The sequence below is a fragment of the Manacus vitellinus genome, unplaced genomic scaffold (assembly GCF_001715985.3).
Source record: "Manacus vitellinus isolate BGI_N305 unplaced genomic scaffold, ASM171598v3 scaffold_19_pilon, whole genome shotgun sequence".
Taxonomy (NCBI): domain Eukaryota; kingdom Metazoa; phylum Chordata; class Aves; order Passeriformes; family Pipridae; genus Manacus; species Manacus vitellinus.
This window is the reverse complement of record NW_021939395.1, coordinates 2,394,750-2,422,276: the sequence shown is the minus strand read 5'-3', so window position 1 is coordinate 2,422,276 and position 27,527 is coordinate 2,394,750. Positions and strand designations below refer to the sequence as shown.

Here is a 27,527-nt window from a genome sequence, read left to right as displayed (position 1 = left end):
GCAGCAGCTCTTGGGAAGGGTGCTGGAGTCAAACAGGGTGACCGGAAGGTTTCTCTTCTCCATTTTCTCTGATAGAGCCACGTGCTGGGAGGTGCCGCCCTGTGTTTCTCGTGTGGTGGCAGGGCATGCAAAACATGGCAAGTGGAAGCCATGGTATTGCTAGGAAACAAGCCAAAGCCTCTTTTCTTGAGCCTCATCTGCCTGCATGTCTTTTCCTTATCTCCTGATTGGCAAATACACACTTACCAAAAAGGTATGGACTTTATTCCCAGCTGTGTCCCTGGTTGGCAGGGTGATCTTGGGCTTTTCCCCTTATCATCTGTGACTCAGTTCCCCAGCTGTAAAATGGGCAGCAAATGTGACCTTTGGGAATCTGGTGGAGAAAAGAAGGGTACTTGTAGAGAATGCTGAGCTTGAGGGTGCAGAGGGAACACTGCACTTCCCTCTGGGCAGCAGTTCCAACCAGCACCAACACCAAAGCAGACTGAGGCCACGGTCCTCAGGGACCAAATCCTGAATTAACCACAGATAAAACTCGCTTGGAAGCCGAGCTAAACTTCTGCCTATGAGCAGTGAAGTGGAGAGGGCTGGTTCCAACTTCTTTATCTCAAATGTGTTTTGTCAGATTGCTGACTGTAACAGCTACAGGGGAAAAGCTGTTTTGCAGGGCTTGTTCAGGAAGGTGGGGATGGAATGGCTGGGCAGCTCCTCCTTCTGTCAGTGTTGTGGTTTCACTGACTGTCTCTTGGAGGTGACCGGTTTCACAAACACATCTGGAAGGCTGTCTCAGCCTTTCTGGTGAGAAGATGGTGCCTCAGCAAAATTTACTGTGCTTCCTTGAAAATCTGGCCCACCTCCATTGCAGCACTCTGTGATTTGGAGTCAGTGTGAGGGCATGCAGAGCTGGCACCTTCTGGCTGCCATGACTGTTTTGTATCCCTCTTATTTCTCTATTCCCCTTACTACAGAGACCTGTTGGTGTTGCCAGACCTTTTCCCAGTGTCAGCAATTTAATCTTGTTTGGTTTAAATGTTTGTTAGTTTGATTTTTTTTTTTAACCTCAGTCATATTACTAGAGGGGGTTTTAGATGAAGTTGTTCCTGTGGTTGTGCTGGCAGACCTGAGAAGTCAGTAGCTCCTGGCAGAATCAATTACTTCTAAATGTCCACGTGGCTGTTGCTCCCCAGCCTGCTGGAGTAGCCCTAAAGCAACTCAATCTTTTTGCTACTTTGCTTTTTTTACCCATTGCTGTGGTTTTTTTAAGCTGTGCTGAGACTGAGATGCACACATCTGCTGGGTGGTGGGGAGGCAAGGCTGGAGCACTGGAGGATGGGAGGAGAGATTACTGGGTCAGGACATCTTTGCACCAAGCAGTGCCCCAACCTCCCTGCACGCATCCAGGGTGATTATAATGTGAGGGGTGATGATGGATGGAGGGAGCTTGGATTTTTTTGCTCACTGTGGACAGCAGAGCGTGTCTCCCTGCCAGCCAGGAGGGCAGTCCCAGAGAAACCTGGCTCCAGGCATCCTTCTTGCATCCCAACTGCTCTGCTTTGAGGCCCTACTTGGCAAAGTCAGCATTTTCCTTCATGTACTTTCCAGGCAGCCCTGTTATTCCAAGGCTACCTGGTACCAAGTCTCTTGGTTAGAGCAGCAAGGAGAGCCCAGGAACCAAACCTCTGAACGTGCCCTTTGCACTACAGTGCTGCTTTCCCCAAGTGCTGCTTCAGCCTCCTGCAAACAAGCTGCCCAGTTAATGTTTGATTTGCCCATGGTGTGCAGCCTGGTGGAACCAGTGCAGCAGCAGGAGCAACCCTGGCAGACAGTGCTGACCCCACTGGGGGACAGGATGCCAAGCCCTGGGGTCCTCACTGTGTTCCTTGTTGGTAAAGGCTGCCCAAGGAACTGGAGCACTTCCCTCCACCTTGAGACAGAGGACAGAAATACGAGGTCTTAAAGAAAATGCAGGTAGGGAGCTGGGGTGCACTTTTTTGACCCACAGAGCTGGTGGCTCCTCTGTGCATTGCCACCTGGAGCAGGATCTGTGCAGGGTGCCAGCTGCAAGGTACACCTAGGGCTGCTGGGTGCTGGGCTGCCCAGCACCCCTATTGCACAGCCCAGCCCCCCAACATCCTTGCCCCAGGTCTGCCCCAAGGCTGGCCCAGCAGTGACTGAGCCCAGGGCTGTGGCTGCAGAGCCGGCTCTGAGCAGCACCCACGGATGTTTCCTGTGGAGCAATGCACAAGTAGCAGAGTCTGGCCAGCCACCAGCGTCACTCAAAAGGCTCTTGAGGTCACAGACCATGCTGGGCCAAGTCAGCCAAGAGTGTGGCAGCTGCCAGGAGAGTGCGGGGTTGGAGATCCAGCCAGCCAGCTCATGTGCAGGGAGCATGAGAGCCACACACGTCTCCTGATTCTGTTTGCTGAGTGCCCAATGTCAGGGCTGAAATCTGCCACTCTGTGGGTCCTCGTTGTCCTCGTTGTCCTCATCAATCAGGCATTTTCCCATCCCCATCCACTGGCTGCCCCATGTCATCAGCAGAAGCCCATACCACCCCAGCATGGTTCTGGGGCAGAGAGAGTTGCTGGAGGACCTTTTTGAGTTCAGAGCTGCCATCAGGTGACTGGTGACCATCCCCAGGCACAGCAGCGAGTCTCTGGTGACAAGGCTTGTTCTCAGGGAGTCACTAGGGTGACACTGGTGCTGTGTCAGCATCGAGGGCTGAGTGTTTTCTCCAACTCTCAGCAAAAAGCAAAGGTCGGGGCCAGGAGGCTCAGCTGACTGGGGTGGTGGGGATGAGAACTCCCAGTGCTGGTGGCAGACTGTGCTGTGTCCTGGGTCATTGGGCTCTGCTGAGCCTAGAGGTTTGGAAACAGGAATTGCATGGTCTAAGACTTTCCCAAGGCATGACCAAGATAAGTGTGATCTGTGCTGACTCCAAACACCTCATGGGCACTTTGGCCTTGGGTAGGGTCAGAGAAGGTCCTCGTCCTCCTGTTCCTCCTTGCACATGGTGGCTTGACAGAGGTGGGACAGCTGGCAGAGAGCTGAGGGACAGCTCTAGGCACTCACTGCTGGATCTGTTCCTCTGCCCTTCAAATGGTATGGTAGCAGTGTGCCCTGCTAGGGCTGGTGAGCCTGTCTGGGGGGCTGCAAGTTGCTCTTCCTTCCACCCTGTGAGTCCTTGGCCTGGGTGCTGCTCTGGGCTGGGATTTAGCCTTCTTCTCCATGTTTAAGCCACTGGCAGCAGGAGCTCATGTGGTTGTCTTTTTCCTCTGAGTGGGAGGTTGGTTGGCACTGTTAGAAGGAGTTGGCTTAAAAACAAATTACGTGTCTTCCCTATTGCTTCATCAAGGGCACACAGCTCCCTGAGCCCTTCCCATCCTGACCCAGCCCCACCAGTGCCCTTTCATGGAGGCTGTGACAGTGACTGTGCCTCTGTGCTGGTCCATCCGTCTCTGCCAGCATCTCTCCCACTGTCCCAGGTAGTTCTGACTCTGCTGCACCTTCCTTTGGCTCCTTCCCTGCTTTCTGCCATTGCACAGAGCTGGATCATTGCCTCAGCCCAGCAGAATTCCAGCACATCTGTACCAAAGCTAATTTTGTTGTGGTTTAGTGCCGTGGCTGCAGCCCAGCAGCAGCTGCTCTTCACCTTTGTTACATCCACATGAACCTTCCCATGGCCTGACCAGATCTGTCTCCCCCCTTGGCAGGATGGGGCTGCAGCTTCTCCTCTGCTCCAGGCTGGGTGTCTGTGGTGGGTCAGAATGAGCTGGGGCAGTGGGGTCAGGCTGCCATTCCCCAGCTCCTGGCATGGAGCCTCTGGCCTTGATGCTTGGTTGGCAATTCAGGATGTGTTGGGCGAGGTGTTGGCTCTGCCTGGCTGGGCATGGCAGGCTATGGTGCTGATGCAGGACTGAAGCCAGTGAGGACCTTGCTGGGTGTCCCTGCAGGTTTGCTGGCCGTGGCTCCCAGCTCAGGCACTGCTGGAAGGGGGGTGCAGGCTGCAAACTGGGCAGCAAGGCCAGCCAGGAGGGTTCCTTGTTTTACATTGTGGGTATAAAACACCCACGCTGCTGATGTGGGAATTTGAGCGTGCTCATGGAGTGGGGAGAAGCTGCAGATGGGTTTTGCTGGGCCAGCACTGATTTGGGAGAGGCTTGAGGGAAGTCCACTGCACTTGGGGCCAAACAGGGACATCTGTGAGCTGTGCAGAGACTTTGCCCAGCATGCCTGAGGGATTGAACAGGACTGACTGCCTCAGGCTTTCTCAGGCTGGGAGAGAGAAGCTCACTTGGCAGGATCCCTGCTGCATGGCAGGGTGGGTTTGGAGTTCTCTGCCTGGGACCCTGTGCACTCTCCACCTGCCTTGGTGCCAGCACCTGCTGGAAACCAAGTACAGAGGTTTCCTTATGACTGAAAGCCCCTGCTTAGCTTCCCAGTGCAAACCAGCATGAAAGGACCTGTAGTTGGGAGTTGGGAAGGGAAATGGGATGTTTCTGGCTGCCCTCAGTGCCTGAGTGTGTATGTGGCTCTGCACCATGTTGGTTGCCCATTGATGTAGGGGAGGAAAGGTTGAACTTGTGAACTGAGCAGGAGCAAAGCCTGGCTCCAGTTCTCAGGGGTGAGTCCCAAACTGCTCTGTTCACTTGGGGAAGCTGTCCTGGGCTTTATGCTCTGCAACAAGCTGCTTGTGGGCCAAGTACTGCTGCGACACAAGGAATGTTTGTGACTCGTTGCTTCAGAAGATGATCAGCTGTGGACTCTCCTGGCTTCTGCTACCTGTAGCTTTTCCAAAGTTTTCTTACCTCCTGCCTTTCCCAAGCTGGAAAACTGCAGATTAAGCCCACATCCACATCTTCAAGGGTGAAGCTCTTCTGCTCTTTTTCTTTTCTCGCTCTTCCTGTCCTCTCCTCCAGCCCATTCATCTCCTCCCCTGTGCCCCACGTGTGCCACAGGCACCCGAACACGGCTGAGCAGCTCAGCCCCACAGCAAGGATGCAGCATTCCCAGGCTGCACTCAGGTGGAGCCCCCTAAACCATGGTCTTTGTTTTGCCCCAACAGGCCATGACTCAGTCCCCAAACACCATGACCGAGGACATTTATACCAACGGCTCAGCCCTGGGCAGCCCCTCCCACGGCAGCAGCCGCGAGGTGCGGAAGATACGCCTTGTCCAGTTCGAGAAGGTCACGGAGGAGCCCATGGTGAGAACTGGCAAGATTCCAAAGCTTGATGGCCCCCAGGGGGGTGGAGGGGCAGGTTGAGCTGTGCCAGTGGGCTGGCCTTGTGGGAAGCAGATCACTGGAGACCTCGGCCACGTGAAAAAGGTGCCGGATGCTGCCTCCGGCCTGGGGACCCGGAGTGAGCCCCGTCAGAGGATGGTGATGCTTGTGCCAAGAGGAGCTGCAGCAGCATGAGCTGGCCAGGCAGGGGCTTCCCCCAGCCACTGCGCAGCCCACCGTGGACATGGGCCTGGAGAGGACTTTGCTGAGGGCTGGGAAGCTCTCCCCTGCAGCGAGCAGTCATGGATTTTCCTGTCTTCCAGGGAATCACCCTGAAGCAAAACGACAAGCAGAGCTGCATGGTGGCCAGGATCTTCCACGGGGGAATGATTCACAGACAAGGTAATAAGGCCTCTGTAGAAGCAGTGCATGGGGTGCACATCTGCAGGTGGTTTCTTTCCATGTAGCAATAAGGCAGGTCCTCAGCACTGCTGGCTTTCCCCTGTGTCATGGACATCTGTGCCTGTTCCTCCGCTAGGGATGTGTCAGGAACTCACTGATCTCTCTGCATGGTTGTCATGTTAATATGCTGGAGGCTTTGGGCATAAATAAGGGATTGGGGGAAGGGCTCTCCCAAAAAGGAACTAGAGACTGTCTGTCTCATGATGGGGTCACTGTAAGGAGAGATGGAAGCTCTTCCCATTCCTGAAGTGCACAGGTGGGATGGGCATGCTGTAGATTGGCTCTGCAGGCCAAAAGAAGGTGCCAAAAGAAATAAATAGGTGCTATTTTCTGGGTTTGGGTCTGGCCAAGGAGGAATGGAAATGAAATGTTCTCTGCTTAGAAAAGGCCTCTTTTCCAGCCTTGGATCCAAGTGGGAAGTCTGCGCATACTGCTGCCAAAGTATGACAGGAACCATTCCAATAACACTCCTGGAGCCTGATTTATAGCAGTATATCTGAGGCTGTAATCTGCCTGGGTATATAAACTGAAAACACACACAGTCAGGAATGCTTGTGTTAAGGGCCCTGTGAGGAGGTTGTCATTGGCTTAGGTGAGGTACTTGGAGCTGGATTTGAGTAACTGAAGCAGGTGCTTTGACCAGTCTAAAACACTGAAGGACACATAGTGGAAAGCTACCTGATGACCTTCAGGCTGGCTAAGTGTGTGTCTTGGGTGGAGGGGGAAGAATTCATTCCCCTTGCCCCTTAGTCCCATGTGCTTGGGTGACATGTGTGGCTCCAGAAGCACTGGCCAGGCAAACACTGCAGTGTCCTGGCCACAACTTGCCCAGGGGGTTGGAGGGCTGGTGGAGCTGTGCTGTTTGGGTTTGGTGAGCAGCTCTTGTCCCTTTTCTGCACTTTCATGTTTCTCACATTGCTGACAGGCTCCCTTCACGTGGGTGATGAAATCATAGAAATCAATGGGCAGAGTGCGAGCAACCACTCAGTTGACCAGCTGCAGAAGATGCTGGTAGGTATTTGTGTTTGACAGGGCTGTTCCTGGGAAGGACCCCTTTGGCCTGCATGCTGTGAGCATTCACCCCCTCCTACATACCAGAGCCAGCACACAGCTGCCTGCAGCTTTGTGATGTGGCAGAAACCACACTGCATGCAGCCTCGGTGGTGTCTGTGCTTGCTGCTTGTTTCTGGCCTTCTGAGAGCAGCAGCAGCGGTTGTTGGCTGGGTCCTTGACGTGTGCTGATGTGTGTGGGGCTTGGAAAACCACCATGGAAGCCACCTCTGTTTGCCAAGGCTGGTGTGCAACTCCAGCCCAAGGCCTGGCTGCTCTTGCAGACCTGGGCCACACATGCATGTCATCTTGGTGCCATTTGCCTGCTGCTGAGGTCGTGGTGATCCTGCCAGGCCCTTGCTAGAGACAGCTTTGGACAGGGCCTCAGGCTTGCCTTGGGTTCACATGGGGGCCATCCCGATCCATGCCCAACATGTGGGACCTGGTTGGAGGGAGGTGGTGGTGGTGCTGAGGACAACCACCAGCAGCCCAAGCAGGAGGCCTGGCCCTGCTGCAGTGCCACAGACCTCTCCTGTCTGATGGCAGGATGTCCCTACCCCAGACAGCGGGACCAAGGAGGAGTTTATCTTTTCCTCTCAAGAAGGGAGGTTGGCCCAGGAGGCCCCGCCAAGCCTCCACATTTGATTATCTCCACAGGGCCTTGTAGGTCTTGTGACACATGTGAGGCAACAATGCCTGCGGCAGGCAAGAGAGTGCTGTGCCTTTAATGTCACCAGAAGGGCCAGAGCAAGAGGCCAGCATGGAGGGAACAGATGGAGGGGACCTGGTGGAACCAGCCTCTGTCCCAGGCTCCTCACTGGGGCAGCCAGGCCAGAGCTGGTGCAGATCTCCGTGTTCATTCTGGTGGTGCTTAGCAGTGCCCACAGCCAGACCCTTGTGGAGGTGCTGGTGTCACTCCATGGGAATGGGATAAGTATGGCAAAGCTGTGCTGCCACAGCTCTTAGCCCAGCCCCAGCAGAGCTGTTCCTAACCAGGCTGTGGTGTCCCCCAGCATCACAGCATGGCAGGGAGCACCCAGGAGCTTTGCCTTTGCAGGTCCTGGCACTCAGCACCTCCCTGCACAGGTGGATGCTGTTTAGCTGTCTCCAGACACCACCACCTCCAACTCTTCTTTCTCCCCTTCCTTTGTTCACTAGAAAGAAACCAAGGGGATGGTCTCATTAAAAGTCATTCCCAACCAACAAAGCCGCCTCCCTGCTCTCCAGGTAAGTGCAGCCTCCAGAGCTGTGGGCAGTGCTGGGACACAGGGTGGGGCAGGGTGGAACCAGTGCTGGGGAGGGAGCTGTGCAGAGCCACGGCTACCAGGACAAGGGGATGGCTGCCTTGTCAGCCTGAATGAGCTGCTGGAAGCTTAAGGGACATATCCTGTGCTTACATTGCTATGAAGGAGCAGATTTTGGCCCTGTGTGGGTGTATTTACCTGATGTGCATGTAGAAACATGGGCCTGGGATGCAGTGTGCAGTGTTTGGGGATGGGAGAGCAGCAGCACGTGCACACCAGGGAGCATGTGAGAGTCTCCTCCAAAGCTGTGACTGTTAGAGCTGTGTCCCCGTGACAGGGGGGACACAGCAGCCCCTCCAGGGGCAGCACCAGCCCCTGTGCTCCCTGCTGCCACAGCCCCAGGAGGGTGTCGTGGCCCAGATGCCTCCAGCAGGTCTGTGCACAGTGAGTGGGAGGCAGGAAGCAGTGGGGGGAAGGAAAGCAGCTCCTTGTGCCTGCTGGGCTGGGGGCTGTGCTGTGGTAGGGGACAGACAACTGCCTGGCTTTGGCTTTGAAGTCTTGCTGTGGCTGAAATAGAGTAGTGGGGAGGGCTGGGTCCTCTGCTGAGACTCCAGTGCATGGTAGCTGGGATGCTGTCCTGTCTCTGGGTGCAGGAGCCAACCCCAGTGCAGCCCCCCTGGCATGGACAGGCAGGAGTGGGAGAAGAGTGTGAGCTGGATGGTGCTGGGATGGGCTGAGGAAGCCCATGTCATTCTTTACCCAGAGAAGCTGAAGTTTCTGAATGTGGTGGCAAGTAAAAATTCTGTTTCTTGCTCAGCCCATGCCGTCCCCAGTCCAGCTCAACCAGCCTTGCACATGTGTTTATTAAACACTGGCCCCTGTGTTCCCTTCCCTGCTGTCCATCTGTCCTCCCTGGCCTGACCCAGCCAGCTCCAGTTGGCCAGGGCAACTCAGTGCCAGGGGAAAAGCTATTTCTGAGGAAAAGCACAGAGTTGCTGGCTCACCTGAAGGCTGGCCTGGCTCTGTCTATCTTGGGGTACCAGTGGGGAGCAGAGAGCTCCAGGCAGGTACCTGGGCAGTCCTTGTGTGTTTGTGTGGATGAGCAGTTTCCTGGTGCCAGGGAGTGCTTGCAAAGTAAGCATCAGTCCTCATCTTGAGAGGAGATTCCACTCTTACTGTTTTCCATTGTGAGAGATTTCATGCCACAGCTTGATCCATATGCTCTCTCCTGGCAGTGAAAGGGAACCATTGTGTTGTGATGGTTCTGTGCCTCCAGAGACACTGCTGCAGGATGATATACTGTGGGAAATCGTTTTAGTGTGGAACAAGGACAGCATGGTCTACTCTACTCAGGGAGGAGGACTTTCCAGGCCTTGCCTGTGACATCTGAGGACAGGACTGGCATCACTCCATGGGATACCCTTTGCCCCCTTACTACACGCTGCGTTTCTGGGATAAATAACTTGCTAGGGTTGTGCTCAGGGTTCCCTAAACCCTGCCTTTCACTCCTCATCTGCCATACCCTGCCTGGCTTTTGCCCCAACCCTAGTCCTGAGACAGTCCTGGTCTTCCTGGGTGTGCTGGCCAGAGACAAATTGCTGCTGCAGCAGCATTTCACTCAAGAAACAACTCATCCAGGCACCAAAGAGCAAGGGGCAATGCAGAACACACTGGGGACACGTGTGGTTTGCCCTTCTCGTGGGGTAGGTGACTCTCATCTATTCTGCTGCTCTCTGAGCCTTTTCTTCCCAAACAGCCTCCCTGGAAAACAATGTCCATGTGGGAAAACCACATGCCATTTTTCTCCTGACCTTGCAAAGATGCTTGGAGGCAGCAAGAGCCCAGGGATGTCTGTCTGCCTGCTGGCTTCAGGGGGGCTTGAGGCCAGGGGAAGGCAGTGGGGTGGGGTGCCCCAATGGGAGTAGGAGCTGCAGGTTTGCTCCCAAAGAGCTGAGCAAGCAGAAGGGACAGGGAAAGTCTCACTTTCTCACACCTTCTTGGTCCCCAGGGCTTCCCTCAGGAGGGTGCATGGTGGCCTGGGAAGCAGCAACAGCTTGTTTCCAGTTGCAGCTGTGATGAATGTAACTTTGCAAGAGTAGCTGATGCTGAAGGGACCAGGACAGATCAAGGCAGGGATGGATTCAGCACTGCAGCTTTGTCTTCCTGAAAGCCTCATAGCACACAGGGAGTGCCCAGTTCTGGGAAAAGGCCAGCACAGAGCAGCTGGGGATTGAGCCATGGCCTTCCCAGGGGTCCCCAGGACATCCTATTGCAGGGTGCACCATTGTGATGTCTCCTCTGTGCTTGCCCCACTGCAGACCCCAGTTGTGCACCATGGCTCCTCTGCAGCTGGCTCGGCTCACCAGCACTGTGCAGCACCCGGGGCACTGCAGGGAGGCTCCATGGCAGGGTTTGAACACCAGCTGTGGACATGTAGACCTGCCTAGAGCCCTGTCACTGCCTCCCAGTAGGGCCAAGATGCCATCCTTCTCCCTCCCTCATCCACCCCCCAGCATATCTCACTGCAATTCCATGCTCAAAAGCTTCCTTCAAAGCTTTGTGCTTCTCCTTTCTCCCCACCCAGCCTTGTGGGGCCTGGAAAGCAGCAGGGGCTGTGGTCCCTCCTGGAGCAGGGACCTTGTGCCTGGAGCCATCTCTGCAGTCACCGCTGGGGAGTGCAAGGTGAAGGCAGGAGCTGGACACGACCAAATTCAGGGCCATGCTGACTCTGGTCTGCTCTCTTTTTTGCAGATGTTCATGAGGGCACAGTTTGACTACGACCCCAAAAAAGACAACCTGATCCCCTGCAAGGAAGCAGGACTGAAGTTTCAGATCGGTGATGTGATTCAGATCATAAACAAGGATGACAGCAACTGGTGGCAGGGCCGGGTGGAGGGCTCCTGCACCGAGTCAGCAGGACTCATCCCTTCTCCAGAGCTGCAGGAGTGGTAGGTGCCTGGATTTGACCAGAGGGGCTGGATCTTGGAGTGGAGGTGGGAACAGTGACCATGTGCTATCAGGAGTTTGACTGTGATGGGTAACACCAGTGTCACTGCTGGGACAAGGAGGCAGATGTCCCCTTCATCTGCTGCAGGGTGAGCCTTTGCCTGTCCCAGCAGCCGACCTGCTCCTCTAGCCTTTGCATGTCTGAGGGACAGTCCTGCTGCTTCCCCAGGGCTGGGGTGACAGCTGGGCCGTGGTGGTGTCTCCTCTCTTGGCAGGCGCGTGGCGAGTGTCACCCAGCCCAGTCAGAGTGAATCCCCAAGCTGTAGCCCCTTTGGGAAGAAGAAGAAGTGCAAAGATAAATACCTGGCCAAGCACAGCTCAAGTAAGTGTGAGCAGGGCAATGGGCTCCATCCCCAGCCCTGGGGGATGGCATCACTACTGCCTCTGTCCTCTGTGGAAGTCAACCAAACAGCCCAGCTGTCTTGGCAGTGGAACCTCAGAAGGATACCCCACAGCTGTCAGCTTTTTTGAGTCCCTTCCTTAGTTTTCATGCCCCTCAGGTGGCCACAGCTGTGTCCCCATGTAGTCCATGAGGCCAGGGCTGGCTCAGTACCAAGCTCCCGTGCTCTCCTGTGTTTACAATCCCTGGCACTCCTGGCTTTGTGAGGTCAGGCTCCTGGGCCTCAAACACCACAGCCTGCTGAACACAGGGCAGGCAGTGGCTGTGCTGCTGCTCAACTGCCAAATTGTATCCCTGGTGGGGCAGGGAACTGACCCTGAGCCACCCGTGCAAATGCCCTGAGCTGGCAAGGGTGGGTGCCTGAGGATATGCTGGCTCCTAGCCCGGCCTGCAGCTCCAACCAGCCACAAACAAGGCTGTAAATCACCAAGATAAATAAAGCTTCCCCAGCAACAAGCTCCCTGCAGCATCCTGCTGCCTCTCCACCCTGCTCCCAGGTCCTGCTGTCCTGAGCAAAAGCAGCCCTGGCTTCTTCTTCAGCAGCTGCTGGTCCAGCTCCCCAGTGCCCACTCTGCCCCTCACATGGTGCTTGCTGTTGAGGCTGCTGCCTTTTCCCCAAGCAGCCAAACATGGGTGAGCTCCCAGCCCAATCCTGACCACCCTGTCCACTCTGCCCAAGGACCTGGCTTTGGTCTGACATGCACAAGGTCCTGCTTCTGTGGCCAACCCAGCTCTGACCATTCCATGTCTTATTTCTCCTCCCTCCCAGTTTTTGACCAGCTGGATGTTGTTTCATATGAGGAGGTGGTGAGGCTGCCTGCCTTCAAGAGGAAGACTCTGGTGCTCATTGGTAGGTCCTGTCCCAGGCATCCTCTGCAGCACAGGGGCTGTGTGGTGGGTCCCAGGGGAACCAGGGGCTGGGGCAGCACGGCCCTTCAAAACCTAGTGAGGTCTGGGGAGCATTTCTTCTGCCTGCAGCTGACCTCCTCCGTGCAGCATTGTGCATGGTCTGGCATCTGCACTGCAATGCTGAGCTGGAGTTAATTCAGGAGTTTGCAGCTCCTACGCATCTTCATGGAAAATCTTTATTAAAAGCAGCTCTGGTCTGCATAGCTGCACCAAAGCAAGGACTCCCACGCTGCAGGAACTGAGCTCTTGGTGGTGGGCTCCACAGGGATGGGCAGCCCACCATGTCCAGCTGTGCTGGCTGCTCAGTGGGCAGCAGCCCTGCCTCCAGCTGGGGCTAGAGGTGAGCATCCCCAGGGCAGGGAGAGACTCTTCCAGGGCTGGAAGACACCACAGACCAGCTTAGAAAGCACATCCTGGGCCCAGGCCAAGCTCTGCACCTTTCCTCAGAGCCAGAGCTGTGGAGGCTGCTCTGAGCCCAGCTCGTGTCCATCTCTCTGTCCATCCAGGGGCCAGTGGCGTGGGCCGTAGCCACATCAAGAACGCTCTGCTCAGCAACAACCCGGACAAGTTCATGTATCCACCCCCGTGTAAGTACCCAGGGCACAGCACAGGATGCATTTCCTCTCACCTCTTTGATCCAGGACCTTCTGACAGCAGATGGGAGGTGGGAGATGTTTCTCCAGCACCACCAAGCCCCTGAAATCAGGGGCTCCCACATGGGGCACTGCAGGGCTGCTGCCACCCACTCTGCTGAGACACCTCAGTCAGTCTTCTCATCTCAGTGTCTGTCCTTGGGCTGGCTGAGTTCCATTTTTGTCCCAAGTAGTGAAAAGGGATTAGTACAGCCTAGTCTTGAGGTATGCAGGGCCTCCATGCCTGCTCCACTCCCTAGTCCTTCTGGTGGCCAGCACTCACCTCTCCCTCCCTCCCTCCCCAGACACCACGCGCCCCCAGAAGAAGAATGAGGTGGATGGGAAGGACTACTACTTTGTCTCCACTGAGGAGATGACCCGGGACATCTCAGCCAATGAGTTCTTGGAGTTTGGAAGCTACCAGGGAAACATGTTTGGCACCAAGTTTGAAACAGTGCACAAGATCCACCAGCAGGACAAAGTTGCTATTTTGGACATTGAGCCCCAGGTAGGGAGCAGGGGAAGGGGTGGGCAGGACAGGGGCTGCCACAAATTGAACTCCCTTTGTGCTGGCTGTGACTGTCCCTGCCTTCCCTGGTGCACTGTCCACCTGCCCTTCCCAAAGGAAAAAGCCAGCGAGTCCTGGGGTGGCATTTCCATTCCCAGAGAGGGCATTCACTGGCTGTGACACACACCTGGCTGTGACAGCAGGGCCCCAGCCAGGCTGGTGTGGGCAGCATGGGGAGTGGGGGACAGCAGCCTTGGCTGTGCTTGCTCCCACCCTGGGGAAGGGCACGCCCTGGTAACTACACCCCTCTCTCCACAGACCCTCAAGATCGTGCGCACAGCCGAGCTCTCCCCGTTCATTGTCTTCATTGCCCCAACAGACAAGGCAGAGGAGGTGAGTGGCAGAGGGTGCCAAGGCTGTCCCCCTCCTGTCCCCCTCCAGCTGAGCTTACCAGCCTGTGGCAAGGGGGACTAGCCAGCTGCAGCAACCCAGGGCTCTCCCTGCTCCACATCAGATCCTTTCTGTCTGCTTAGATTTTGGTGGTCCAGGAGAACTCAGACCTGAGAAACAGGAATTCCTGCAGCTGTAGACTCCCTGTCTCTGACTGACACTCCCCAGCAACCATCACCCCTACAGCATAATCAGCCTCTAACACTTAGTGGGGAGCACAGCCCAGCACGAGGGGCGGGATGATTTATCCTCCCATCAGCTATGCAAATGGACACACAAACAAAGGCTGCTTTCATTCTTTGCCTCATTAAGATGCTGATCTCTTTAACGTTAGGATGAAAGCAACAGTGATACCGCAGTTAACTCACTCAGTGCCAAGCACGAGGCTGGAAGTCACAGGCTGCCACTTCCCAGGAAGTCCCTTAGATGCAGGGAGCAGTGCTGCCTACCCTGCCCAGCCTGGCAGGGAGGTGGGAAGTGATGGGACAATGGAAACCCAGAGCTGTGCTCCTCCTGGACTCGCAGGCAGCCAAGGCCACCTATCCCTTCCTATTAAATTTGGGTTCCTAAAGCTTAAGGTACAGGTTGCAGGGAGGGTGTTTATGCATCCTTCAGAACGAGGATTGTGCAGGTATTTGGAGGCACATCAACTTGCAGAGGGTTGCACAGCCAGATGCAGCAGGAAGGGGGAAAGGTGGGCAAGTCTCAGAGCAGAGAGGGCCTGCTGCCCTCACCTCGTGCTGTCACCCACTGCTGCCTCCAGCCAGAGGAATTACATCCTGCTGCAGTAGGCAGGGCCAGCCCTGCTGCCAGGCACTATTTATAACCCTGCAGCTCGGCTCACTCTTACCAGAGGGATGCAGCAGTGTTATGTGACCCAGGAAAGCTCACATGACCAGGCAAACTGCTCATTGCTCTCCCCCCTCCACCCCCAAGAGCTGCCAGCTTCATCCATAACATAGAAAAAATTAATTTTCTAAGGATAGATAAATATTTTCAGTAACTCTTTCAAGATGAAAGTAGCTAAGAAGTTATCTCCTTTTTTTCCCCCCCCCGGGGTAATTGTTAATTACATTTAAAGTTTGTCAGTGTTGAACTGAACACCTTCAAGACAGAAACCTGCTGTGCCTTCAGGGAAGGTGTGGTATTGCAAATCTTACATCTGTAATATGGTTTTAGTGCTGACCACTAAAGGTGTCAGTGCTGTGATTCATACCAAAGTGGCCTAACAGAAAAGGGAAAGACATTGACTTGGTCTGATTTAGGTCTATTAGTATCTGTTGAGGTCCTTTTAATCTATTAATAATAATTATGTACTAGATATAGTAACTAGTAATATAATCTAATATTATGTTTAGGTCTATTAATATCTGTCTAGGTCTATTTAATATCTTAATGCATACAATTATATAATAGATATATCATAATTAATATTATAATCTAATAATATCTGTTTAGGTCTGTTAATATCTGCACACAGCAGAGCTCAGTGAGCACTGCACCCCAAGCTCTCCCCCTGCTCCCCAGGCACAGAAGCTGCCTGCCTTTCAAGATCCATTAGGGAAATATGTAGAAATTGCCTGGAATTCATTGTTGGGAGCAGAGCTGCCTGCAGGGGTACACTCCTGGGATGCCCCTACTATCCAGGCAGGAGGGGGCAGGCAGCTTTGCTTTTACTATCAAAATAAAGCACTAAAAACCAGCCAAAACCAGTAGAGAGAGGCTGGTAAAGCTCTGCCAGCTGGTGCTGTTCTGTTGAAAAGCCAGTGGGAAGGGAGCATCCTGCAGGGATTCTGCTTCCAACACAGCCTGAGGCCTTGAGCTGGCTACACTGCCCAGCACAGCCCTGAGCACCCTGCTGCTCCTGAATTCTCCCTGGCAGCTGCCACAGAACTTTTTAAAGGTAAACAGGAGACCAAGCAGGTTTGGCCTCGCTCCAGCAGGTGACCTGATGCTCACAGCATTGCATGGGAGTTCAGCCAGAGAAACTCAGAGATCCTGGCCTGTCAGATGAGCTGCAACGATGCTCTTTGCTCTGGTACTTCCCAGCTACTGGTGTTGTTTTGGTGGGGGTTTCCCAGTTGGGATGGGCTGTGAAATTCCTCTCCTGTTTCTTGCAGTCCGAGGCTCTGCAGCAGCTCCGGAAGGACTCGGAGAGCATCCGGAGCCGGTACGCACACTACTTCGACCTCTCCCTGGTCAACAACGGGGTGGAAGAAAGCCTCCAGCTGCTGCAGGAAGCCTTTGAGCATGCCTGCAGCTCTCCACAGTGGGTGCCTGTCTCCTGGGTCTACTGAGAGGGCATCCAGCCCCATCCGCTTCCCATCAACCATCCTGCAGCCATGGGGAGAACCCTCCTCTGCTTCCCCCGGTCCACACACAGCCCAGCACAACTCCCTTCCTCTGCTGCTCCATGGACATCGTCTCAATTGGTTGACACACACACACACACACAGAGGGTGGCCACATCTCCTCTCCTGGGGGAAGGAACGCAGGACAGGGGCTGCCTGGGGGATAGCCACCTCCCATGGCACTGCAGGGTAAGTCAGTGGCTACAGCAGAGCCCAGGGCACCCCGTTAGCTCAGAGCACAGCTCCCTGCCTCACCAGGCAAGGGAAAGCACAGTCCTGCTGTAGCACCCACCTGATCTTCTCTGCACCAGTCCCAAGGGAAGTGGCAGGACAGGGGCTTTCCAGGCAGATGTCTTCTGACATTGCAGGAGTGCACACAAACAACCCAGACCCCTGCCTGGTGTCCATGAGGCTTCAAGGAAGCCCCACAGCTTAGGAGGCTTCACACAGACAACCTACAGCCAAGGGTTTCCTCTCACAAACAGGGAAGAGTAGAAAAAGGCAGGCATGGATTTGATGAATGTGGCATGGAGCACCCACCCCAGGCAGGCCTCACCCTGTGTTCCAAGGCTGGGGTTTTCTGATTCACCCTGTGCAACCATAGGTGTAAAAACTCACTCTATTGAAATTCTCACCGTGCAGCTTGGATTGTTACAGCCTGGCCAGAGAAACTCAGCAGCAGCTGAGCAAGTCCCACAGACCAAACCCCAGAGGGACTGTTCAATGGGTAAATTACATCCAGCCACAAGTATCTGTTGCATGCAGTAGAAAAGTCTCTACAAAGATCATCCAGGCATGTTTTCCAGTCTAGGGTGTCTCGCACTCTGTATGCAAACATGAAAGCCATCCTCACCAGGGGGTTCCTCCTGCAGGAGTGCACTGATGCACAAGCCCCCCCCACACCACGTCTGGGAAGTATCACTGTGCCTCCTGGGCAAACCACAGCCATCATGTAGGTGAAAATCTCATTTGTGTGTTCAGCTATAGGGGCAAGGGGAAGGTGGTTAAAAAGTCTTGTGCAATTTTTTTTTTTTTTTAAGAATGCCAAAAATAAAATCTATGTGCAATAGGGACCTTCGTTCTGATCCACTGCAGGGAAACAATGAGCAGCAATAAATGTGCGCTGAAACATTGCCATGGCTGGTGTTTTACCTCTTAGGCTGGGCACCTGCTCGTGGCTGGTGCTCTGTTCCCACCTCCCTGACCCTAAAACACACTCAAGATGAGGCAGGCCAGGACCAAACAGTCCCTCCAGGCACCATGAGACCTCTCCAGCAGCTTCACAGCAGCACAGGCAAAGGACCAGAGAGAACACCCAGCTTCCAGGCACGTGCCCCAGGTGGCTTTTGCCAAAGTGGAGGGTGGCCCCATGGCACCTCCAAAGTCCTGAACAATGACAAGACCCCTGTAGAGATGGTCCACACCATCATGACCATTTCTCTGCACGTGGGAAGCTGCCTCCCCTCCCCATGAACAGACCACTGACCTCTTAAGAGGAGCCAGATGAGCGACAAAATCACACGGTTAAAAACAGGACTTTTATTTTTTATATAAAAAAGAGGACATAAAAATGGACCTTTTTTATTTTTTTTTTCCTGCTCAGGTTCTGACAGCCACCAGCTGCTGTCCCCACTGCCTGAATTTATCTCCAGCTATGGAGGGGAGGATAGACAGTTAAGATAAAAGCAATGAATGAGGTTAAAAGTCACAGAATCTCTGCGGGGATGAATCTCAGAACAAAGCAGCCTGGATCCTTCCCCATTTAAAATGAGCTAAAATCCTGGCACACTACCCCTGTGACAGAGAGACCTTTGACCCCCAGATAAGGAAATTAGGAAAAGTCTTTCTGAAACTGCTTAAGCCCAACACCCAATGCCCCTTGCAGAGCTGCCTCTGACCAAGCTTTTCCTGACAAGGACTCCAGTCCCAGCAGCCCTTTAGAAAAGCACACAGGCCAGTCACCCCCTGGTCACCCTCTGTCCCCCAGCAACATCCCCACTTTTAGCCTTCAGAGCACACTGGGGATCAAAACCAGGAAAGGCAGCCCAAAGCCCTGCAGTTGCAATCCAACAAGTGGGTAGAGAGGAGCAAAGAGCCAGCAAGAGGTACACCCTGGCAAGGGCACTGGGTTTGGGGATCAGCTGACAAGCAACAAGCATATCCCTGGGCAATACAGCAAAAAGGAGGAAGTAAACGTTTTAACGTTTACCTTTTGTGAAACAGGTAAAAAGAAAAAAGAAGGTATTGAAGAATATCTGGGTGGACTATTTCATTTCATGTAGGTCAAGCCAAACGTTTTAACGTTTACCTTTTGTGAAAAAGGTAAAAAGAAGGTATTGAAGAATATCTGGGTGGACTATTTCATTTCATGTAGGTCAAGCCAAGCACGTGGCCAAGTTAAAAACAAAGCAGAGCCTTTTCAATAACTGATCTGACTGTCCCCATCCAAACCCATTCAGATGGGCTGTGACAAAGCCAGTCCTACAGGCACCAATACATTCATGTAACTGTCAGGTAACAGCTTCAGCCTTGGAAGAAAAGGAAGAGGCAGTACTAGAAGGGGGAGAAAGATTATTCCACCCTCTGGGTGAAAACAGACACCAAGTAAGAGCTAGAAGCTACAGCTTCCCTGAAGATATCACTTCTATTGGCATCACAGTGCTCAGTTTTAGAGATCAACCCAGTGCAGGGACAGCCAGGCACCCCACTCCTCTGGTAACCCTTAAAACAGGATGAAGAGGGGCACCTGAGCAGGGCGCATCCTGGGCAAACACACCCACTCTCTCATATACAGCAGAAAAGAACCTGGAGCTTGCTGGCCCCTCTGCCAACACAGCCAGTCCTCCTCTTCCCAAGGCCTCAGATTCCTCCTTCCTTAATGATGAGGTTGCCTGCTTTGGACAGATCCAGTTGCTTACTCCGAGCTCTCTTCGACCTCCTTTTGTTTCTTTTTCTTTTTCTTCTTGGTGCTGGTCTCAGTGATCTGTGGAGAGGTTGGAAAGGTCAGGAAGAAATCAAAAAGGAATCCCTCACTGCTCATTCCAGGAGGAACAACCCCACTCCAGAAGCACTGCAGGCTCCCCATTGCCACAATGCTCCCTCACCACCATAAAAGCACTCAAGCACAGACTGAATGCCAGCACCATCCTCCCCCCAGGGCCCACGACAGGGCACCAGAGCACAGAGGTGGCCTGGCAGGAACCCATCAACTGTCCCAGGGCTGCTCACCCCATCCCCGCCCCACTGCACATCCACTCCCACAAGCCTCACCTGCCCTATCTCCCAACAGCCATTTCAGTCTACAAATGCACCTCTGTAAAACATCTTTCTCTGCTCTGGGAGCCTGGTACTTTGTGGACATGCACAGCAGGATGCTGATGTGTTTATCTTGGAGGTATTTGGGACACACAGCAACCTCCCCCACGTTTAGACCACACCAGGGCAGCACCCATTACATACCACTTCTATTTGCTCTCCCCCGCTCTCAGCTGCCTCTTTGGCCTTCTTCTCTTTCTTCTTCTTTTTCTTTTCCTTTTTGCTCAGCTCCTCTGGTGGAGGGGTGGCAGGGGACGGGGGGGTCACAGCTTCATCACCTTCACTCTCCGACTCTCGCTTCCTCTGTTGGGGGACACGTTGTCAGACACACCAACACCTTCCAATGGAGCTCAGGTGAGGGGAAAACTGCAAGCCCACTGCAGTATTTTGCCTGATTCAATCCAACTTCAGTTAACAATGCTTTGGGCAGGCAGGGTGACCTGCAGACTGTCAGTGGCCCCTCCAGCATATGCTGTCCAGGGTTTGCTTCTGCCAGTATTGCACCCTGTACTTCTCAAGGTTTCCTGTATCCCAAATATTAATGTAAAACACTGCTTCACCTTTTCCGAGGCATGCAAAAGCCCTGACTTAGGGAATTTTAGATGCAACTCTTGCATGGACCTTTCTGCAACTGTCTGTAGTCTCCAAGAAGGTTCTCTGCACTCAAAGCACAGAATCCCAGAAACAAACACCCAGGGAGGGTAAGGCCTTCAGGAGGTCACCTTACAGCCAGCTTGTGGGCCACTGCACATGTGGAGGGTCTAGGCTCCCACAACATGGAACACCCTGTGAAACAAGCAGCACACAATCCATCACCCAATACAAGCTGCCTAAAGGAAGTGGTGCATATCTATTCTTCATCAGGGCCCAAAAACGCTACAGCCAGAGAGCACTAAGGATACTCACTTTTGAAGCCCTCTCCAGCTCTGACACAGGTCGGTGATCAGCAGCTGCTTCTTTCTTGGAAGAATCCCTGCAAGGAAATATGCCCAGGCTGAACAGGACAGTTGCTGCCTCACGCTGCTCTGCACACGTACAAACCCTCACAAGGGCTCCACAACCCACCCCCAGGAGCTGGGTGAGGAAGTTGGTGTGGGGAAGACCTGCAGCCTGCACCAGGGCCAGCTGGGCTGGGCAACAGCAAGGCCTTTCCCATTAATTTAGCAGACTGACTCCCTCTAGAACCACAAGACAGGCTAAAAAGGGATAACTGTCTGCTCGGGCACTTTCCTTCCGACACAACATCTGCAAGAAATGCAACTGCACCACACAGGTCAGGACAGCCAACAGCCCTGGGCCAAGCCTAACGTGTTCCACGATCAAACAGCAGCACCCAACCCTGCCCTTGCTGCACAGTGCTCCCCTCTGAACACCACGAGGGAGCCACACACCCTGTACCCACCTGTAATCCACATACTCCTTCTTCCAGGAATCTGGTGTGTTCTCGTTGGGCTTTCCATGCTTGTCCAGCAGACCCTTCTGGATCATCATCTTCTTCTGACTGGCCTGAGAGCAAAGTGCAACAAGTCAAACTGCAGCTCCAGGTAAGAAAGATCCTCCCTGGGGCTTCAGCCACTCAGCCTAAGAGAAGGTAATCCAGGAACAAGCCAAGTCAACAACTTACAGTGTGCTTAACGCTTTTCCAAGGACCTTCTAATAAATCACACAAAACATGCCCTGCACAGCAGCCTAAATCTCAGACCAGAGGCATCTTCATTAGTAAATAAGGAGCCAATGGACGTTCCCACCCTTCCTGTTCTTCAGGCACAATTTCGTGTCTCACAAGACAGTTTGCATTTTAACAGTGTTGCAGTTGCACCAAAAGGAAAAAAAGCAGCTCCTTGCCCAGCCCCTCCAGAGCCATCAGCATGGGGTGATAGATGAGGGTCATCTTTGCACAGAGTGCTAATGCCATCCACTTCACATCATTTGGCTCTTTACCAGAGGAGGGCTGGTGCTGTACAGACCCAAGGAGCCCATTCCTTAACACCTGCAGTGGCCCCAGGTGGGCCTGGAGCAGAACTGCCCAGGCTCTGTTGGGAGGGCAAGCCTTGCTCCCATCACTCCCTGGCACCAGGAAGTGCCACCCCCATGGCTCCAGAAGGCTGCAGAATTACAGGAAATCCCTGAAGAAGACACAGGCACAGCTCTGCCCAAGGGGGACCCCAGAGTCCCACATTCCACCAGCTGGGCTCCCACCACTGAACTGGGACAGACTGCACCCCCACACCACTCACCTTGGGGCCCAGACCCCATTTTCGGGGATATGTGTCTCTCTCCATGATCACTCTCTTGATCTTTGCTACTATGCCATGGTCACAGGTAGAAATGACTGCTGTGGTCATCAAGGCAACGGCTGCAGAAGCAGGCAGGGAGGCCATTAACTCTTTAATAGCAAGACTATCAGCACAAAGAGGACCAACACCCCCCACCAGGGCTGTCTCACCCCAAAGACTCACTGGAAGCAGGTTCTGGACTAACACTTCCACAAGCTGCCCTGCTCAAAGGCAGTAAGTGTGCCAGCCATGGATTAACAACACCACTCCCAGGCATCTCAAGGAACCACACCACCACAGGAAGGAACAGAGCTGGTCCTTTGTCAGCTCCCAAAGTCTTGCAGAACCAAGCTAGAGGAGACTAATCCTACCAATAATTTATGTTTTTCTCCCCAGGACCCCAAGATGACCAGAGTGCAGGCAGTACAAAGAGCAGGGTTGAATGGCCTGGCTGTGTTAGAGCTCCCAAGGCTCTTCAATCCCATGGGTCTGGACAGAGCATGGGGCCATGCAGCACTGAGCACCATCACTGCGTGTCAGCACCTGTCACCTGCACAGCTTCTCTGAAGGCCCTTTAAAGGGCACCCTTTGAAGTCACTGCACAAAAGGTGAGAGTTGCTGGAGTCCCTTTGCCCTGATCTGCTCAGGTAGTGTCATGTGCCAGGTGGCAGCGTGTGATCAGACACCATCCCTCGTCCCAGTGAGGATGGAGCCCCCCAAAGAGGGGCTCCAGCCCTGCCAGCACTGCTCCCCTCCTGCAGGCAGCCAGCCACACATCACAGCAGCCCCCAGCAGGACACTGGGAGACTGCAGGATGTCTGGAGGCTGTGCAGCACCCAGGCCCTAGAACAGGAACCGGGGTGCTGCAGGAGGGCAGCACCACTGCACTCAGAGAATGGATAAACTGCGTCATCACCTCACACACACAGCACACCTGAGCACCACACACAGCTCATGAACCCTTCACACCCTGCCCAGGACTGACCGTGTCTTAACACCAAGTGCCTTGGGCCCACAGTCCCTATTAGGAAGCACTAATCAAACCTCTGCACGGGGACTCATTCACTGTCACACAGCCTGGTATTTCTGCAGTTAGCTGGGCACAAGAAGAATGAGGAGTTTCATACCTAGGCAGATAGCTTCTCCTTTCGTGGTGATGACAACAATCTCCTGATTAAGCTCAATACCATCTTCATATCTCAGAACACCAGGCAGCATGATCTTGGCTCCATAGCAAATGGCATTAACCTGAAAATGTAGAGAACAGGAGGGCTTAAAGCTCTTAGAAGAGTAAAAATAAGGCAACGAGTGCCTCTAATTTTTAGCTTCTCATTGCCATTACCATCCCAGCAATAATATCCCTAACTATTTATTTTTGTCCACTACGTAAAACTTGGGAGCTTTGGAAGAAGCCAGTAAAGCATCTATCACAGTGGGTGAGGCAGATCTCTCATAACCATCAGCGTCCTCCCCAAGTGAGGAGAGCAGATTCTGTCACTTAATTCTTGGCTCTTGCATCTCACTGCTGATCTGGCAGTGGCTCTCACTGGGTTCTACACAAGTCACAATCAGGACAGCACTGGACGTCACACGGCTCCTGGTTCCCCATGTTAAATCTGTACAAGTCAAGAGGACGCTGTGCACTGTCAGCTGGCCCTGCCTCAGGAACTCACCGCACTGTCTTTCATGACGAGCCTCTTGTGTGAAGTCAGCAGCTTCTCCAGGGGCAGGACGACTCTCCTCAGGTAGCTCTCATCCTTGTTGTTGTCGTACTGCCACTGTGCATCCAGCACGTCGTGCATGGTCACCATGTTGTCCTGCCAAGACACAACCCCTCTAAACTCTCTCACCAGCCACCAACTTGAAACACCAACACATACACAAAAAAGCAGCTAAAGTCCAACAGCAAACGTGCTGAAGGGAGTGAACAGATGCCCAACTCAAGCATTAAAATGCATTCTAAAAGAAGCAAGAGTACTTTCCATCTGGAGCTTGAGGGCAGCCTGACTTGGGCTACCAGACTTCAACCTTCCTAATCTTAGACAGCACTTGGATCTAGACAGACTACAAGGTCTGTCCACAGGAGACTCTAAAATACAACCTAACGTAACTTCCTGGGACTTCTAGACAGTCCAAATTAATCAGCTCTTCCAACTGTGACATGGAATAAATCTTGGAAGCAGCTGTAAGCACCCAACACTTGGAATTCAGAAATGACTGCCAGTGATTACAGCTGTGCTAAGAGCACAGAGGGGTGGGGAAGCACTTCCATTTTGATACTGCAGCTTTGCAAAGAGAGAAATTAGTTCTGGAGGATCTATCTATGATCTGACCGAAAAGACTGTACAAGCGTTCAAAATCACAGGAGGCTCCATCTCCCAGGCTCCTTCCAATGGAACACATTCCCTGGGCTGTGCCAATGCCAAGCTGACAGCTCACACTCCTGAACTTGTGGAATGTGTGGTTTGTAGGCTGAGAAACACAGGTGACATAAAACAAACCTTCAGTCACCACGGTGCACTTCCCAGTCACTCGCTGTCCCAAAGTTTAATTACCAGAACAGGAGCAACATCCTGAACTGAACTCAACACTTTGGTTACAGACCACCTATGGAAAGAGCTCCCACTTTTCAGGGGCTTTTCACAAAACTCCTCCCAGCAGCCACGTGCCTAAACCTCCTCCTAACACTGTAAAACTCACACAGCTCCAAGAAATCCTTCGCAATTCTGACCATTTCAAGGGGGCTGGTCACAGTGAGAGCTGCCACTCTACCTTCTCTCCCAGGACGCCCGAGCGGACTCTGCGGAGCTCTTGCATCTGGCCCCCCACACCCAGCAGTAACCCCAGGTGGACACACAGAGTCCTGATGTACGTGCCTGCTTCACAGCTCACCCAGAAGATACCTGGAATGGATGACAGAGGAGTATTTAAAGCTGTCATCTAGAAATGAACCACATCCTTTAAGAGAAGCCGTATTTCCAATCCTTCACAGAGCCATCAGAATGGGGTGATAGATGAAGGTCATCTTTGCCCTGAGAGCTAGTGCCATCTAATTGACATCATTTGGCTCTTCCATGAAGGATGCAGCAGTACAAGAAACAGATGGGATTTGCTTCTCAGCACACAAAAACAACGCATGAAGCACTTACTGCTTGACAGTGGGGAGAATTTAGGTCTTAAGATATCTGCCAAGAATACAAAGCAGCCCATTTCACAGAAAATTTTATCAGCTACCAGCTTAAGAGGAAGAAGGCAGGAAAGCCCTGTTTTACCTAATCTTTTCTCAGGATCATACTCCACCAGCTTGCTCTCATAGATGGTTCTGACTCTCAGTTGTCGTTTGACAGCAGCAATGAGGGGTGGTCGCTGAAACAATGCGCCTGTCAGAGTTTCTACTGCCTGAGGGAGGAAGGAGAAGCAATAGCTCACACCTGTGCCCAAAGGTAGGAGTACCTTGGAGTCTCCAGCAACCATGACCATTCCCATGAGTAAGAAAACACAAGGTTCATCATAATTTGGTGATGTCATATTTAATAAAGCCAATCCAAACCTGTGATGTGCTCAAGATGCCACCCCAGGCACAGCCAGGCTTTTCCCATCAGGTGGCAGTGTGTGATCAGACACCATCCCTCGTCCCAGTGAGGATGGAGCCCCCCAAAGAGGGGCTCCAGCCCTGCCAGCACTGCTCCCCTCCTGCAGGCAGCCAGCCACACATCACACCAGCCCCCAGCAGGACACTGGGAGACTGCAGGATGTCTGGAGGCTGCGCAGCACCCAGGCCCTAGAACAGGAACCGGGGTGCTGCAGGAGGGCAGCACCACTGCACTCAGAGAATGGATAAACTGCGTCATCACCTCACACACACAGCACACCTGAGCTCCATTTCTGCCCCCTCATCTCCCACCAGTGCCCAACACTTTGCATGCCAGGTGTCAGCATGGCTGAGAGCATGGGAGACTTACCCTGGCCAGCTGAGCCTCACTCTCAATTGCATTGTGCAGCCGAACAATTCCCACATACTCTTTGCCTGAAAGAATGACAAGAGCAGTCAGGAGCGGCCACTTGCATTTAATGTTGACCTCCAGGTCCACACTCCCTCAAAGCCACGTGTCTCCAGGGCCCTGAAATCTTAACAACCACCTCTCCTAGGAAGCATGCACAGTTTATTCTGGAGCCGGTTATTCTTCCAGGGAGATAAACCTAAGCTACATTTATTTCTTCACCAATTTTTATTTCACTGGACTGGTAAGAGGTTGAGGCTGTAAGTTCAATTAGCACATAAAACCTTGTCAGAAGTGTTTTCGCTGACTTAAAACAGTACAAGCCCCAGAGGAGCAACCAAAAATCACTTGTGACAGCATGGATGTGTCCTCAGTGGCTCAGAGTGACATGCAACCCTTGAATTCAAGGCACTGAAGGCCAAAATCAGCCCTTTCAGTACTGGGAATCTCCACTTTGTCTCCAAAAGCACTTCACACGTCCCCAGTCACTGTAAATGGCCTGGGCAACAAACATACCTGCGCTCTGCTGAGATTTGACCAGGCGTGTTGCCCTCTCAATGCACACAATGAGGCACCCAGTCACCTTAGGATCCAGAGTGCCACTGTGTCCGGTCTTCTCCACTCGGAGGATGCGCCGGATCCACGCAACCACCTCATGAGAGGATGGATTGGAAGGTTTGTCAAGGTTAATAAAGCCAGACCTGTAGTGCAAGATGGCAGAGAGCAGGGGCTAAGCATTGGGGCAAACACAGCAAGAGTGCACACACTGAGCTGCTCCGTGCACAACAGGTGATATATTCCATGGTCAAGGAGTTCTCTTCTCCCCTGACTGCTTTGTACTTAAAAGACACCAAGCTCCAAGCAGTCTCAAAGCCTAGTAGGCCAAAGGACTTTTCCAAAGACCCCAGAGAGTTCCTCAGGCGTTTGCATGTTCATCCACAGACCAGCCACAGCCCCAGAAAAAAAGCAAACTTCACATTAGATGTTCTCTGATTACTGGCAAGGCCCTGAGTCAAGCAGAAAGGTACAAGGGAAACCCAGACAAAAAATGTTTTGAAGGTATTAACTGTGAAAGAAAAATAAACTACTATGGCCCTTATTGCACTCACCTAACATAATCAGAAATCTCTCTCTTCAGAGGATTAGCACCGGAAGGAAGAGGTGTGTAGTGTGCTGTCCTCACATTTAACTTGTCAAAGTTCTACAAAATCCAACCAGAAGCAGAAATTACAAATCTTCTTGAGCTCACCCTGGTTTCAGCATTGCTTTCCTACAATACATCTCCCCCAGGCACACAAGATCTGATTTGTAAATGTCAGGGCCACTTCCAAAATCAAACACACCCAACAATGAAACCACAATGTTTCACAGAAAAAGAAACAAACGAATCTTGCGCCGAAATAGATGGGAAAGCAGCAGAACACACATCTTTACAACAGAGGATAAATCCAGTATGCCCCAGAAACTCAGCACAAGCAACTTGGGAGTCTATACACATCACAAGCTATGGTCAGGCCCAAATAAAAAGCTCAAGAAATCTGGCACGGTACACTTGTAAAACAGGCATGAAAATGATACTGCTGGTCAGACTCGATAACACGATTTCTGCATGCAGTGGGGTTACACAAAGCAGCAGTGCACCTCCACGGGCAGAGGACAAAAGGAGTGGGAGCAGGGACGGACCACGAGGCCGAGCAGA

At 53.0% G+C, this 27,527-nt stretch overlaps 2 protein-coding genes and 6 non-coding genes across 8 annotated transcripts in view; 1 reads left to right on the top strand and 7 right to left on the bottom strand.

Annotated features, from left to right (window-relative positions):
* Positions 1-5,065: 5,065 nt before the first annotated feature.
* MPP1 (membrane palmitoylated protein 1) lies at positions 5,066-17,369 on the top strand. The gene is made up of 11 exons (XM_018070827.2): positions 5,066-5,206; positions 5,548-5,626; positions 6,612-6,697; positions 7,895-7,963; positions 10,732-10,928; positions 11,202-11,308; positions 12,156-12,236; positions 12,802-12,882; positions 13,233-13,435; positions 13,754-13,828; positions 16,006-17,369. Exons 1-11 carry the CDS (start codon positions 5,069-5,071, stop codon positions 16,180-16,182), a joined length of 1,293 nt encoding a protein of 430 aa, XP_017926316.1. The 5' UTR covers positions 5,066-5,068; the 3' UTR covers positions 16,183-17,369.
* A 396-nt stretch (positions 17,370-17,765) lies between these two features.
* The window catches only part of DKC1 (dyskerin pseudouridine synthase 1), a 13,755-nt gene continuing 3,993 nt past the window's right edge, over positions 17,766-27,527 (bottom strand). Inside the window, 12 exon segments of the mRNA XM_029959180.1 lie at positions 17,766-19,219; positions 19,696-19,854; positions 20,458-20,524; positions 20,954-21,057; positions 21,789-21,907; positions 22,955-23,075; positions 23,501-23,644; positions 24,600-24,730; positions 25,100-25,226; positions 25,790-25,854; positions 26,345-26,529; positions 26,938-27,098. Coding sequence (XP_029815040.1) covers positions 19,151-19,219; positions 19,696-19,854; positions 20,458-20,524; positions 20,954-21,057; positions 21,789-21,907; positions 22,955-23,075; positions 23,501-23,644; positions 24,600-24,730; positions 25,100-25,226; positions 25,790-25,854; positions 26,345-26,529; positions 26,938-27,098 — 1,452 coding nt within the window. The 3' untranslated portion in view covers positions 17,766-19,150.
* LOC112841025 lies at positions 20,640-20,771 on the bottom strand. Its single transcript, XR_003212670.1, has one exon. It is a non-coding gene; the product is annotated as a small nucleolar RNA SNORA56 (small nucleolar RNA).
* LOC112841029 lies at positions 21,410-21,485 on the bottom strand. Its single transcript, XR_003212674.1, has one exon. It is a non-coding gene; the product is annotated as a small nucleolar RNA SNORD83 (small nucleolar RNA).
* Positions 22,502-22,748, bottom strand: LOC112841026. Its single transcript, XR_003212671.2, has one exon. It is a non-coding gene; the product is annotated as a small nucleolar RNA SNORD17 (small nucleolar RNA).
* LOC112841024 lies at positions 24,291-24,425 on the bottom strand. The gene has a single exon (XR_003212669.1). It is a non-coding gene; the product is annotated as a small nucleolar RNA SNORA36 family (small nucleolar RNA).
* Positions 24,820-24,895, bottom strand: LOC112841030. Its single transcript, XR_003212675.1, has one exon. It is a non-coding gene; the product is annotated as a small nucleolar RNA SNORD83 (small nucleolar RNA).
* On the bottom strand, positions 25,440-25,686 carry LOC112841027. Its single transcript, XR_003212672.1, has one exon. It is a non-coding gene; the product is annotated as a small nucleolar RNA SNORD17 (small nucleolar RNA).